The following is a 15654-nucleotide window of genomic DNA, read 5'->3' as shown; positions in this document are numbered from 1 at the left end:
GAGCTTCAACATTAAGAGTTCATAATTAATTTTCAATATAATAACATAAATTGACTTACGGAACAGGAACATTAAACCAAATCTAAAATATGTAACTTTTTTTGTCAAGACAGTTTACAAATATCCTGTACATTGCCATTTTGAATACTTAATGCACTCATGATAGCACTAAAACTTTGTACAGAGTTTTGTCTATAACTCGTGGAGTCTGTAGTACTCATGTTTGACACTAAAACATGTTTTGTACAGAGTATTGTCTCTAACTCTGTGGTGTCTGTAGCACTCATGTTTGGCACTAAAACATGTTTTGTACCAAGTTTTGTCTCCAACTTTGTGGTGTTTGTAACACTCATGTTTGGCACTAAAACATGTTTTGTACCAAGTTTTGTCTCCAACTTTGTGGTGTTTGTAGTACTCATGTTTGGCACTAAAAAATGTGTTGTACAGAGTATTGTCTCTAACTCTGTGGTGTCTGTAGCACTCATGTTTGGCACTAAAACATGTTTTGTACCAAGTTTTGTCTCCAACTTTGTGGTGTTTGTAACACTCATGTTTGGCACTAAAACATGTTTTGTACAGAGTTTTGTCTCCAACTTTGTGGTGTTTGTAGTACTCATGTTTGGCACTAAAAAATGTGTTGTACAGAGTTTTGTCTATAACTCTGTGGTGTCTGTAGCACTCATGTTTAGCACTAAAACATGTTTTGTACAGAGTTTTGTCTATAACTTTGTGGTGTTTGTAGCACTCATGTTTAGCACTAAAACATGTTTTGTACAGAGTTTTGTCTATAACTTTGTGGTGTTTGTAGCACTCATGTTTGGCACTAAAACATGTTTTGTACAAAGTTTTGTCTCCAACTTTGCGGTGTCTGTTATCGACTTAATTATAGATTTTAACAAGGCAAGCTTGTAAACACAGGCCTATGTTGACGATTAAGTTATATTCTGAGGTCGTGGAAGATGTGATTCTATGGAATTCTTGAGTGGTGAAATATCTAGAAATCACTCTGGTTTCTTACCGCTATGGCATGAAGACGTGGACACCAAAATAGAGATCTATTTGCGCGCTTTGGACCTATAGACGGACCTTCGGTTGTATGTGGAGTCTTTCATTGAAGATCATCCACTGGATATAATCCTAAATGGTCAAACCCTATCTCACTTACAACTATGGACCAAACGATACAATTCTAAGCCATGATGACAGCATATATGCTGAATATTCTCATCGAATTGCCGACTGGCAACTGTCCACGTAAAAATCAGGACGCAGACTGATGGTGAATATCTAATCAATTTGATGGGCAGTAACCAAATGATTTTAGCGTTCCGTTAATAATATTTCTCACTGTTATCATCTTTCAAACACGAAATATTCGCTATGATATATTGTGAAAATACGATTCTTGGTCGACATCATCGAAACACAGTAATCTCAACCTGCTTAGACAGTAGAGTTGCCATAAAAGCTATACGGGCTTAAACGAAGTGCTGAAGGCTTCTCCTGAAGTGCAAAAAGTCCTATAAAAACTGGTGAGTGTTGGTTCGGTCCAGCTCGTTTGGGTTTCCAGTAGACACGGTCAGCTACGACGCGATCTCCATCCATGATATATGCTTCATGGAGATTCGTTGGTGCCAATTGAAGGAAGGAATCGCTGACCGAGTCATCGGTGAGTTTCCAGTATTTATCTTTACAAGGTTCACCCACTTGAGCAAACCTCCAAGTTTACTTAATGATCTTAAAGGGTTCAAGCCTAGGTACCTGATTATGTATTTTTCAAAAGACATTTCCCTTTAGTAGTTTAAGACTGCCGACTAACTCAACATGTTTTGTACTATAACTTTTGAAGGTCAAATGCTTACTTGATTTATGTATCTAGTAATGAATGTTTGCAATAAACAGGTTCTTGAATTATAATTTGATATATTTCTAAATTTGAGGACGAATAGCTTTGAAAAAGATCTGCCTGAATATCTCAACTCAACTCAATGATTTAAATACATTAACAGCTCTAATAGTTTATCTTTTGAGTATACTACTTAATATATATGATGATAATAGTTCAAAAAATATATATTAATAGCAAATTAAGCCTTTGATGTGCTTTAATAAAAAAAAGTGATTGTGTCTTGTGTAGTTTCAAAAAATCTTTTTTAATAAGCAAACCTATACAATGTTGTGTTGAACATTATTTCGAGGCTTGATTATTCAAGAGAATTTGCGTTTTTATTTTTATTTCATCAAAAAATGTAAAGATTTATTACTTTGAAATATCATACAATTAAAACTTTGAATTACCAATAACCGTATTGTGCTTTATAATAATTGGCTTTTAAGTAATAGATCTTTACTATATATCGAAATACATGTGCCTTCATTACAAATTATTTTGGAAAGTGTTTTGTAAATTATGTGTAAATCGCTACTTGTGTGTCTCAGTGTATTTGTGGTGTACAAAGAATTGATTGTTTTCATCAGAAACAAACATAATATTAGCATACTAGTTATTATATCACTTATCTTGAATGTACAAGAACTATCTGTCTTGCACTAATAAAATTTTGTAGCCAATATTGACGAAACTCGAATTAAAGATAATTAGACTTAAATAATAAACGTACTATAATGAAAATTTAAAATCCATCCTGTTGAGGTAATGGTACATATCTCCCTGCACCCATCTCTATATTTAAAATTAGTTGTAAACTATATATAAAATACGTCTGTGGTATATTAAAGAAAAAAGAAGAATAATTGTGTTTGTAAAAAGAAAAACGACATGATGAACTTACTGTTACTTCATTATGTATAGACCATTCCAAAACTATGTCAAGTTAAAATCAAAATCAGCTGATTACGTTTTAATAGGTTTGTTCTTGGTAGCTGCACTGGAACTGCACTAGTGCAGCTCAGTTCACGAGTGTATAGAATTAGTTCGATCGGATACAAAGTACGATATAATGTAGACAGTAATGGAGCATTTGTTGATTGTTGCATTTGAGGTTATTTGATGTGATTAGGCATTGTAGTATTAACAAGTATTAGTATTGAATGTATGCGAGTGGGAGTAATGCTCAAATATGCCTCAATCTCGCGAGTTGATCGGCACACTGTCGTTCGATTTAATCCATGCCGAAAGCCATAGAAATATTTCAAAGAAATTGTGTACGTACGCCTTCCGACTGCTTCGGCCAATTTAAATGGATTTATGTGTACGATTCAATGTTTTCATTGGTGAATAGTGGAGATGATGAGTCCACGTGGACGGACGGTTTGTTAGATGTTTACCGAATTTTATACGGGGACTAAATATTATTTTTCATTTCTTAATTTGTTGTGATTGTGTGAGTGCGTGCGTATTTATGAAATATTGATTGTTCCTCGCATAACTGTCTTCTGCAATTGATATTAGATGAACTATAATAGTATTTTGATGCTGTTTCACATATAGTACTAAGTGGAAAACAATTTAGTACTATTTGATATTTTACATTCGTCAGATAACGAAGATTTAGTACCACCGTTTCCAGATTACACTTATGCACTATCTTGCACTGCACTGCACTGAGCTAACTTCTACCTAGTGCAAGCAGTACAGTGAACTGGTTGAACTAGTTCTCTTGCACTGCTACTAAGAACAGCAACACTAGCGCTGGTTCTGTCACAAAGAACGCTTCAGTGTACACTTCTTAAACTAGTTCTGCCAATGCAGCTACCAAGAACAAACCTATTGTGATAATTTATGTCTTTTGTTGTGTTGTAAATTGTGTTAGTATTGATGTAAGTGATAAACTTGGTTGGTTGAATTCTATAAACAGGACAAACTTCGGGTACAGACGCAACGAGGACCATCGACCTTTTGGAGCATTGGCATGTTATATCTTTATATTTAATCGAAACTTCCGGTCTTTCTCTCCAAATTAACAAGTAATTACTGATATTGGGAGTCTCGGAACTACTTGCCAAATATAAAACGTAAATAAACGCCGAAAATAAGCAGAATTGCACGGAGGACTTTTTGAGGTTATGTTTGGAAACAGACTATAAAAGTGTAATAGAATTATATAAATAACGGCAATGTAATATTTTTATATTATGACTTTCTGAGTATTAATAATATTATTAGACTACAAGAATTATTAATAAAAGTTACTGAGGCTAACATGGATCTATAAAAATTTGAAATCCTCCAAAAAGAAGCGAGAATAGATGAGAGGATAGATAACAGTGGATAGCATGAATAAAAATAACTCTCAGTTCTTTTTATTGTCATCCAAATCTGTTTAAAGCAAATTTATATAGAATAGTTTATACATATAAATAGGAAAATGGAGCGATTGTAGTTTCATTAGAGATGAATTAATAAAATTGTTCACACTTTACATGTCAAGATAGTGATTAGTTAGTCGATTTTTGTTATTTGATAAACAATCAATTCTAAAGTGAATAGTGTAGTTTGGTTTACCATATTATAATTAAAATAACCCTTTTCATTCGCGTTTTTTTTTTGTTTATTTCTGATACTTACTTCACTTATTGTGTTTTCACTTGAACTCTACAAATTCGGTTAACTAATTATAACTTATATTGATAGACCGATTCCCTGGAAAAAATAATTTATACTAGCATCCGTATTAATTCTGAATTTTAATCTAACCCAATTTAACCACGGCGGATAACAAAATATTAAGCTTGCGTGCATAAAAATCTGCCCATTGTGAACTTTTGACTTTATTTTTTTTTCCAAATTATTCATCAAATCAACAAAAAAGAAAAATGCTGTTTGTGTACCAACCGGTAAACAATTGAGACGCCGTTCAAGTGCAGGGAAATAATCTGACACCTAAAACACCTGCGATTAGTCCAGCTCATCGGCAAGCGCGTCTGCGTTTTGCACAGATCTGTTCTATTCTCAGATGAGGCTGAGATATGCCTCTATGTTAGCGACCGAGTAAGGAAAGTGTACCGAAAACCAAAAAGAAAATTTGCAGATTGTTCATCATTACGGCCATCTTTAAGCTTTCGACACCATTCACGCACAACACCATCACTCCCGAAGTTTTCCCCATACACACGACTCATTCTCCAATGGATTTCTGCAACACCATAGCCTTCAGCTTGTAGAAAACGAATCACACTTGGCAGGAGCATCAATAATGGCGGACATGTTGACGTGGCTGAAGCACAACGCCGACTGACGCTTAAAATGCAAACAACGGCGGAGTGTGTAGCGCGAGAGCTTCGCAGTTGCTTACAGCGCATGCCCGCATTCTTTTACCCGCGTAGCGTCTGCACGGAGTGATAGGAGGTTGCAAAAAAAAACGCCCCTAGTAAGAGAATTGCAGTGAACAAATTTACAAAAATGGGAAAGGATAACGACGCTTTCCTGAAATTAACGAATCCAGAACAATATTTGAAACACAATTCTTATGCAACAATACTGGTTGATGCAGGTGGGGGTATTACTAACCTTAAAAGACATGGTGGATGGAAGTTTACCGCCGTTGCAGAAGGCTATACACAGGCGACGAATGAATGTACATATAATGCAGATGTTTCGATAAGTCACCATAACATTAATTTTGATGTTAATTCCATCATTTTTTAAGATTAGATACACAATATTTTCAAGCTGAATATTTAGATTTTTGTGTTAATTATTATGATATATTGTATACGTTTGTTAAAATCGAACAGTGCTTCTAAAATTTTCCAACAAAAATATTTAGTAGTCGTGGATGAAGTATAGTATCCAAACCAAATGTAAAAAATCTAATTAGGACACAAAGTACGTCAAAAACATAACCTAGAAATGGGAAATTTTCCTAAGATTGGTTGAGCGCTGTTGATTTAAAGTTGTCTTAGACATTGTATCAAATTTTTATGTCTTTGGTGCCCGTTTGTAAGGATGAAAACGATATATTAATTATTCACAAAAAAAATCAATCTACTGTTAATCTTCCATATTCCAAAAGTCCAAAGCACCCGATAAAAAAAAGAACTCTTCATGAAAAATGTTATCCCACGTATACATCTACCAAAAAATCAAGTTTATTACCAGATGTTCACACAGACCCAAATGTAGGATGAATGAAAAACTGCGATTTGCATAATTGAAATCGTGAAGAATTTCTGTGCAGTAATAATGTTCAATGCGAAAAGTGTTTAAATCAGTGCAATTAGTATACAACCGTAGATGTGAAATCATTTTTTTAATAACGGAGACGATATTTCAAAGGTATATTTAAATACCCGCACCCATTTAAATAAATTACAATAATTAAAAAAACTTGTAGGTTAGCCGAATAGGAATCGATGTATGAATACTGAACACTACTCCACCTTAATTTTTTCATGAGATCCTCTTCAAATTGCCCTACTGATGACATAAATGCATGTTGCCGTAGGCTAATTCTGTGCCATATTGTTTAAACCGAAATTGTTTAAACAATTGCAAGGACTGATTATTTTTCAACCGAACAATTTTTTTTCTATTCTTTATTGAAATAGAAATAAAAAAGATTATATGACTTTTTACGATAAAGTTAATATTTTTAGAGATATAAATTTTTAAGTATCGCTGACTCATGCGCTGCATTGTCCTCTTTGTGTCCTAAATCATTATTTATCATTTATCTTGAAAACTATTAACTTTATCAAAATTTTCAAAGAGAGGAATGTTATTGATAATTAAATTGTCTACAATTTGTTTTAAATAAATTTTTTTCTGGAATCGATTTTACAGAAGTTATTTAAGCACGAATCGGAACATGTAATTAAAAATACTTTTTTATCAGTTTATATTACGTTTTTGTTATTATCATAGTTATTCATGCATTTATGTCAACAATTATATATAAATAATAAAAAGTAAGCTACATATACTTATACCCGTGAAATTAACAATTAAAAAACAGATATAAACAATAAAATATGATATAAAATATAATATTATTTGTATTTTATTTTTTAAAATATATTTTTCATAAGTAAAACGTACCCAAATACGATACTTGCATGGTTTGAAAAAAAAAATAGTTCATATACAACTTTTATTATGAGTTTTTTCCTCTTAATTCTTTGATCAATATTTATAGAGAAAAAATTATTGAAAATTTAAAAATTTTTTAGGTAGTTTAAACATTTCAGTAAAGCTGCCATATTGCGTGACGTCTTCTTCTTCATCGTACGTTAGCACTAGTTCTGCGTTAGCATCAATGGTTGTCTAGCTGCAGCTGGGATGATGAAGACCAACAAAAATCAAAATACTTTGTTTCCATTGTGATGGTATACTCTTGGAGTCAAGTATTTTAGTCCAGTGTTTGCATCAATGGTTGCCTAGCTGCAGCTGGGATGATGAAGACCAACAAAAATCAAAATACTTTGTTTCCATTGTGATGGTATACTCTTGGAGTCAAGTATTTTATCGAAAACAGTCCGTAGTTCTTCGTGTAACGTGGTACCCCATACTCGATAATCTCGTTTAATGTTTCATCAATACCTTGAGGTTTTCTGTCTTTCAGTTTAGCCACTATTTGTTGTATTTTTTCCAAAGATATGGTACATCTGTGAATTTGTTTCTTACAGATTTATACTCATTATATGTCACTACTTTGGATCCATACAGCAATTACGATTTTCTCTTCTCTTCAGCCTGCGTCTTAATTTTTTTTCTCAACCAGGGTTTAGTATTTGGTCTTCCCCCGTTCTTTATGGTTCTTCTTCAACGTGTTACGTCATAGGTATAAAATACACAATGAACATATGATACAAAGTAAATAAGAAGAAGAAGCTCACTAGTACAGGGCATGTAACCTCTCGATGAAAGGGAAAGGGAGAAAGGAGATTGTTGATAAAGCACCTTACGGAAGGCAACTCAAAAATATAGCAGAAGTTCATTATTACCCCTCCGTGGCAACATGCCAGGAAGAACACATAAAAAAATTGAGGTGGAATAGATTTCGGTACTCAAGTGCCGATTCCTCCTGGACTAGATATTCCAAATAAAAATTAATTTTTACCAATATTTTCATGTAGATTTCCATTACCTATTAGATATTTACAGGTCTATCATAAATTCGGTTTTTCCATATGAATCCCATTATTAGAAAATTCCTAAATTATTGTTTTGACACCAAGCATCATCAAAATAAATCAATATTAGTTGAATTGATTAGTTATAATATGGTAAACATAGTATTATAAACATATACTACAAAATAATGGTGAGATGATTAATACAATTGTGTCATTGTTTCCCAATCAAAACCAAAACCATCAAAAGAATGCAGTTGACGATTATGATAATTATTTAACATGTAAATTTGATTCGTTTTCATAAGCTTCAAATATTTTTATCGAATTAAATAAATGTTTCTACAAAAATAATGTGGGAATGATCTGCATGTAGAAAATTATGTCTTTGCTTTCTAAAATAGGTGAAATAAAATATAAACAATTGGTACATTAATATGATCCTCGAAAAGTACTAGATTTGAATCCACTAGATTTTCTAACAAGCTGCATTATATAATTTCCTTTAAAAATTATGAAATAAGTTTATTGTGAGATTATATACTCCCTAGATACACACCATCGGTGGGATATAGTTATATTTACAATTAGAAAAGCCACTACGCTTTTTCCAAGTTTGCGGAGTCTTTTGCTGAGTTCCCGTGTCGTTACACCTTCGGATTCACTACCTCTTTCAGTTTCTGCCTATTCATAGATACTTGTTTCTATTTTCTTACCCTTATTCTTTCTATTCAATTATCTCCATCTTGGTATTGTTACTATCAACCTCCCCCTATACTATTCTAAGTTCTTCTCGCCATCTAGTGATAGCTTTCACGAGCTGGATTATGTTTGTACCATCATATGGTGAAACCATGTCATCTTTTTGGGACCCTAAGAGCCTTTCATATATGTAATCGATATTTTTTTTGAAAAAATTGATTATTGAACCAACTTCCTTTCATCTTTATGGTTTAACGATCTTCAGTCATCTGGCGACGTGCCAGTTGTAACAACTGTTGTTGTAGAAATCTGTAATAAGTACCTCAAGATTTGTGTAGATGGCATTATTATATTATAAACAAATCAAGTTGATATTAAGGCAAAGAAAATGTTTTATTCTAACTTTAAAATTTATGATTAGTATGAAAAATTTAGTACAAAAGAAAATGGATTTTTATATAAAAAAAGAAAACAATATTTTCAAGTCTAATTTTGTTCTTCAAAATATGTTAATTTCATTGAAGCTTTGTCAACTGCATTTTTTTGAATACTGCAAACATAATATAAATTGAAATAATTTTCATAGAAATTGACTTCACTTCATGTTATTATTCGGTATTTTAACACATACGGTTTCTATAGGAACAGTTTAAATTTAGGGCAGAATTATAATAAGCTACCCCACAACGATCAACGTGAAACTCTACAGATAGATTATTGATATTATGAGAAAATCTATTTATCATGGCCTAACCATGGATAACTTTGTTGGATAGATGGATAGTAGACAAATACATTATTTTCACAAAAAATCGATAGATAAAATGAAAATTTAGTAATTTTTGTTAGGTTAGGTTAAGTTGTGTTAGAAACTGAAATAAAGGTAAACAAAAATAATTTTCTCCAATCAAATATTTCAATTGGACTTAAATCTATAACTTTTACATTTGATAATCTTTTTTGATTTCTTCTATTAATGAAATGAATGGATAATTTTTTACAGAAACTCTTCTGCGCATGCGCAATCATCATGACGTTTTCGCATCTTGATGAGATCTATGAGCAAAGTTATCCGTGGTTCGAATCTTCTTCCTGAGATAATATTTACTTCCGGTATCACCGGAAGTAAATATTACCGCATAAAATAAATATGATAATTCCATTTTTCGCAATATCAATAATCTATCTATAGAGTTTCAAGATGATCGTCGTAGGGTGGATTATCATACTCTTATCAAATTTAGATTTATCAATTACAACTATTGTTTAGCGAAAAATTTACTGAAATCCAAAAAATTGGGTTGCCATTTGAAATAATGAGTTAGATTACATTGTTTGGGTAATTATTTTGGCCATCCAGTCCATCCCAGTTTATTTGCCCAAATATTCAGGGTGCTGGCACTATTCCCTCGAGATACTTAAGCCTTTAAAACATTCCTAGCACTAATCTCTGAAAAAACTGACTACCAGTTTAATGTTGTTTTTGAACATCTGAGAAGCTCCTCCTCATTTGATGTGATTATGAATCTTTTGGATTCTCTTCAATTAGAAGACTTTCCTCATTTAATTCTTCAGCCATTCTTCCAGTTCGTTGTTTATGTGACTTTTCTGAAAGCCATAGTACAGCTCTGGTCCAAAACATGGAGTTGTTGCCTCAAGGCTTTCAAGTTCCTTATTGCCTGGTATACCATGGAGGCAACATTAAGTGAGCTAGTTTACACTCCCACGTTGATTTGGACGTGAATCGATGGACTCCAAGGCCTCTTGGTTATTGAAGAGAATATATTTAAACTTTCTAGTGCGGTTTCTATTCAAATCCTTGAGCACGCATGTTTATTGCTTGAACTCTACCTGAAATATTCTAAGTGCTTTATTTAGTAGCATTTTTGTCCAAAAATATCCTTTCCAGTTCTTCCCGGTAGCTTCGAACTGTATTTATACCAGAGATATACATTTCGAGCTTGTGGAAGATCTTATTGACCTATAATTAGCGGTCTCTACTTCGATGTGTCCTCTGTGTCCATCCTTCTTTGCGTTTAGTCAATTAGATTCTAGCTTTATCGATTCTAGAAGGCTGTAGTGGGGCATGTTGACATGGCTCCTCTGACACCCACAAATGAGCCTCTGATTTTTGTTTCGTTAAAAAAGTTTCATAAATTATTTAACATAAATTGAAACAACGAACAACTGGAACCATTTAGGCCGGTATAAGCGGTCATACATAACTAAAAATGTTTGAAGTTTGAAGAAAAATCACACCACTACTCTGTTCGTTAAAGTGCATCTTGTAGAATTACTCTAATTCAGATGTGGAAAATTATACAATTATGAGTTTTTAGATTAAAATTTGTAGATTAATAACATAAAGGGAAGTCACAATATTTTTAAAATCACCACAACCGAAGAATCTCAATACCGTCGACTAAATACTAAATGATCCAAATTTGTTATCAAATTACCCTAAAGTTTTAACTGGGTTCGTAAGACTTAAGTACAATCATTATGATTTCTTTAGCACTTGGAGACACTTTTTTCAGTAAAAAAAAACAGAAGCTCATTGCATCTTCCCCTGAACCACCTTCAGACATTTATTCATTAGAAAAAAGATTCCACAGAATTAGCCTGTACAGGGGTTGTCTCAGGATAATTATCAACTGAGTAGGGCATTCAGAAACACCTAATTTGATGAAAAAGAAACAGAAGCACCTTGAATCTTTCCAAGAATGATCTCCAGAGATTTTTATTTACAGAAAAATATATGGGTGATTCCGTTCTAACTGTGATATTCAATGTCCTGTATTGTTTTTTTGTACTAGTCATTAATTAATAATCAATTAATAAAAATTTTGTGTTAATTGAATAATTCTTAAGATATTTAAACATTATTTTTATACAATATAACTTGCCACTTAAAGAAAACTTATACTACATCGCTTGAATGTCAGTACCGTGTCATGTCCATTCCTAGAATTTACCGATAAATTATTAATTTTTTTTGTCGTAACAAATGATTTAAACTAATTACCTTATAAATTCTAATGTTTATGATCAAACTGAGAAAAAATTGATGCACTTGTTGTTTAATATCTTAAGTTACCATGTCAGTACCGTGTCATGTCCATTCCTAGAATTTACCGATAAATTATTAATTTTTTTTGTCGTAACAAATGATTTAAACTAATTACCTTATAAATTCTAATGTTTATGATCAAACTGAGGAAAATTGATGCACTTGTTGTTTAATATCTTAAGTTACCATGTCAGTACCGTGGATAAATGAGTCAGTACCGTGGAACTCAAAATCCGACATTTGTGTCTTGCTCGTGATACTTTGAAGTTGTAGTAAATTCCTCTTAGAGTTTTATTTTTACAGTAAAATAGATGAATAATATGCATAAAAAAGTTAGAAAAGTTAAATTTTAAAATCTTGAAATTTTGAATACAAAAAATCACAGTTAGAACGGAATCACCCATATATTTAACAGAATTAGCCTGTACAGGGGTTGTTTCAGAATAATTATCATCTAATTAGGGCATTCAGAATCACATGACACAATGAAAAACAAAAAAAAGATTCTTGAGGATCATTGCATCTTTCCCTGAATTATCTTCAGAGATTTATTTATCGTAAAAAAAAAAGAATTTTCACAGAACTAACCTTTACCGGGGTTGTTACAGAATTATTAACGGATTAGGGCACCGGAATCACTATATCTTGAAAGTGGTCTTCAAGAAAATGAAGCCCGATTACTTGTGATCTAAACTAAGGTTGCATTTTTGTTCTGAAGAGTGTGGTAAATAAGATTCGAAGTATTTAGTCGACAGTTCTTGGTTCTCGACAAATTCGAGAACAATTAATTTCGAAAACATCACCCACCACTTGACAAATAATAAAGATGGGAGCACACAGCAAGCAAGCGATGTATATTTATATCTATATAATGATATAAAACAAACATAATTTAAACAAAACCTCTCCAGGTTCTTGTATACCAACCAACGCACTGACCTCTCCGCCGCCACCGATTCCATTGTGCGTCTCATCAGGGGGTACTGATCGAGTACTGCGTTGAAATGATCCACGGACAATGAAAATAAATTACAGTACGTCTCCGCCCTGACGGACGCCACTCTTCTGGCGTTTGTCAATAGGCAGATTTCACCGAAATAGGAACCGTCGCTTAAACTAGTAGCTACTTCACCGTTCGCCATTACGATATCGACGATACCTTCCTGGATGAAGTACATCTTGGAACCGATCGTTCCTTCTTTTATGATAATATCACCTGAAATATAAAAACGGACATAGATCAATGTTAATTAATTGGAATACGCGCAGTAACTTACCAGGTTGGAAGACTTCATATTTCAATTTGGTAACAACATCGGATACAAAGTTCGAATCCGCATTCGCGAAGAATGGTACAGACGCCACCAAGGACCTGCAATTGTAGTTGATGACGTCTTCTCGTAGTTTCTCGGATAGTTCTCCCAATATACATTCTTCGTCGAAGAATTTGCCCTGGTAACGGTGTTCGAAGTATTCGGTTATGCGTTGACGCATCTCTCTCGGCAATTTCCTGTACGCCATGTATTCTTCGACTTGCTTTACCTGATGGATGCAGTAAGGGAAAAATGCGATTTCAGATTTGGTCAGGCTCAGGCTGCAGTTTTTTTTTAATTATGGTATATTATAGTAATGGACTGGGGAAGAAAGGACGGAATATATGGTACAGTTCTTTTGTACGACCAGAAAAAGTTACGGAAATTATATTTTTCTAAAAAATCACAAAGGAGTTTGATCTTACTATAAAAATATCATTATTCAAGTTAACTTTCAGAAATAAAGAAAGTCATTGGTGTGAAAGAACTGTAAAAAAGCAACCAAGAAAATGTGGATAGTGGTAAATGTTCAAAAGTGGTAATGATACATAAAATTCACAAAATAATATGTTAAATGAATCGTTTCTTTCACCAGGTTGAAACACATCATGCATATTATATTTATTCAGAATATCTTGCAAAAAGTTTATAGCTTATCGACTCCTAGTATATATACACCACGAATTCAACTTGTATCTTAATATAAAATACAAAATCGATAAGATTCAATCAGCTGTTATACTGATCCAAGGTTTTATAGTGATATTCCGCGTTATCTGTCACGTCTTCTATGTCATGTGTTCTGTGCCATCTATCACGTCTTCTGGGCGATCTTTAACGTGCTCTGTGTCATCAGTTACGTATTCTGTGTCATCAATCATGTGTTTTGTGTCATTTATCACCTGTCATGTGTTCTGTGCTGTTTGTTACGTTACATATGACATAGAACACATAAGAATGACACCACAGCCGCTTTCAATGGCTAAAAAAGTGAAGAATTTCTTTAAATTTTCTTTTATTTAAGATTTGTCACCCACTGTAATTTTATACTAATAAATATTTTAAACAAAGAATGTTTATCATGCTGTTCACGAAAACAAATATATTTTTTTATTATAATATAATTTCTAAGTGTATGAGTAATAAATGGTTTTGTGAAAATACCATGATTGAGTCATGTGGGAAATGACGGCAGGATTTCGTGCTCCAATCAAACGTGCTTTAATAGATATTGTTACAGGTGCATTTATAGGTTAGATTTGAAATAATAGAATCTCATGTTGTTATTTGAAATTTTACATAGAAATATATAGACGACTAAATACTTAGCCTAAAAGTGGGACCCATATTTTTTGTGTTTTTAACTTACACATTAACAAATGATAGAACTGTCAAATAAATTCGACATTAAGTGTCAAAATTATTGCAAACAATGTTGTAATACATAATAATGGTAATATTTTTATGGTGGAGTGAAAATTTGTTTCGTTTCTTGTTTGTTCTTGTTAACTTATTTTTACGCAAATTTTGATAGGTTTAATTTAGTAAGATTGATAAAAGTGACATATTTTTATTGTCAACATTGTCAACAATACCAATCACGAGCGATTCCAATTGGATTGCGCCCTCTATACATTTTTATTAAAATATATCCAGAGAAGTTGTAAGGTTAGTTATAATATATGAAAATGTTAGGTTAGAATATAGGATAGCATGCAGATTACCAGTTGTGCAACTATTGTAGAAATTGATAAATAATTTAAAATTATTACTGATTGTTTTATTTATGTAAATAAACTTTTTCAAATATCTACTTAGAATGTAATTGAAATTGGCTATCAACACTTGTCAAAACTTGGAAAAAAAAAATAACACGCAGATATCGGAATAACGTAGAAACATTTCCACCACTCCATTATTCATCTTTAATAATTGACATCATCATACCACATGCCATTAACTATTTCATTGACATAATCAACATCGAACTATTCAACATTCGATATGTGACAGTTGACGTTTGACCAAAACAAGAAACCGCAGCCATTTTAGAGCCATTTCGTTACCTTTTCTCTGTATTGTCTTCGTGACGAATCCAAACTTTGTATCAAATTCGTGGCGTGGCCCAAAAATAGTGCGTAACACGTCGCTCCGGATATCATTGAAAGCATGGTTAACCACATATCTGTCAGCGATTGAGGCGGAAACCTACCGTAACCTATACACAACATGTGGGACATCGCCTTGAACAGCGCCCACGAGTATTGTTCTAACCAGGATACTTCCTAAAAATGTTTAAAGAAAAAATGCCTTAAAATTCTATAAGGAAGTTTTTGTCATATACATTTCAAATAGAGACAGAGTTCATTGGATTGGTTTGTAAATGGAATGGAATGAGGAATAGTTTAGGTTTGGTCCTGATAAAGAGTAAATTTTTCTCTGCAGCTGTATTATTCTCTATAGTAGGCCATTTCACTGATGAAGAGGTTCACAGGAAAATCATAGAAATCCTGCCACATCAAAGACCATTGTTGT

At 32.8% G+C, this 15654-nt stretch overlaps 1 protein-coding gene across 12 annotated transcripts in view; it reads right to left on the bottom strand.

Moving 5' to 3' along the window:
• The window catches only part of LOC130894660 (potassium/sodium hyperpolarization-activated cyclic nucleotide-gated channel 2), a 147484-nt gene that overhangs the window by 16768 nt on the left and 115062 nt on the right, over window positions 1–15654 (bottom strand). For 5 of the 12 annotated variants that reach the window (XM_057801606.1, XM_057801611.1, XM_057801599.1 and 2 more), the window contains 3 exons: window positions 15186–15404; window positions 13084–13348; window positions 12746–13022 (listed from right to left, as the gene is read on the bottom strand). In XM_057801606.1, coding sequence (XP_057657589.1) covers window positions 12746–13022; window positions 13084–13348; window positions 15186–15404 — 761 coding nt within the window. Of the gene's footprint in view, window positions 1–4528; window positions 4604–12733; window positions 13023–13083; window positions 13349–15185; window positions 15405–15654 lie in introns of all 12 variants that reach the window. The other 7 variants (XM_057801609.1, XM_057801610.1, XM_057801600.1 and 4 more) reach the window with 3 other exon arrangements.

Source organism: Diorhabda carinulata, chromosome 5 (assembly GCF_026250575.1).
Source record: "Diorhabda carinulata isolate Delta chromosome 5, icDioCari1.1, whole genome shotgun sequence".
Taxonomy (NCBI): domain Eukaryota; kingdom Metazoa; phylum Arthropoda; class Insecta; order Coleoptera; family Chrysomelidae; genus Diorhabda; species Diorhabda carinulata.
The sequence above is the reverse complement of the archived record's forward strand: the minus strand, read 5'-3'. Positions and strand labels throughout refer to the sequence as shown.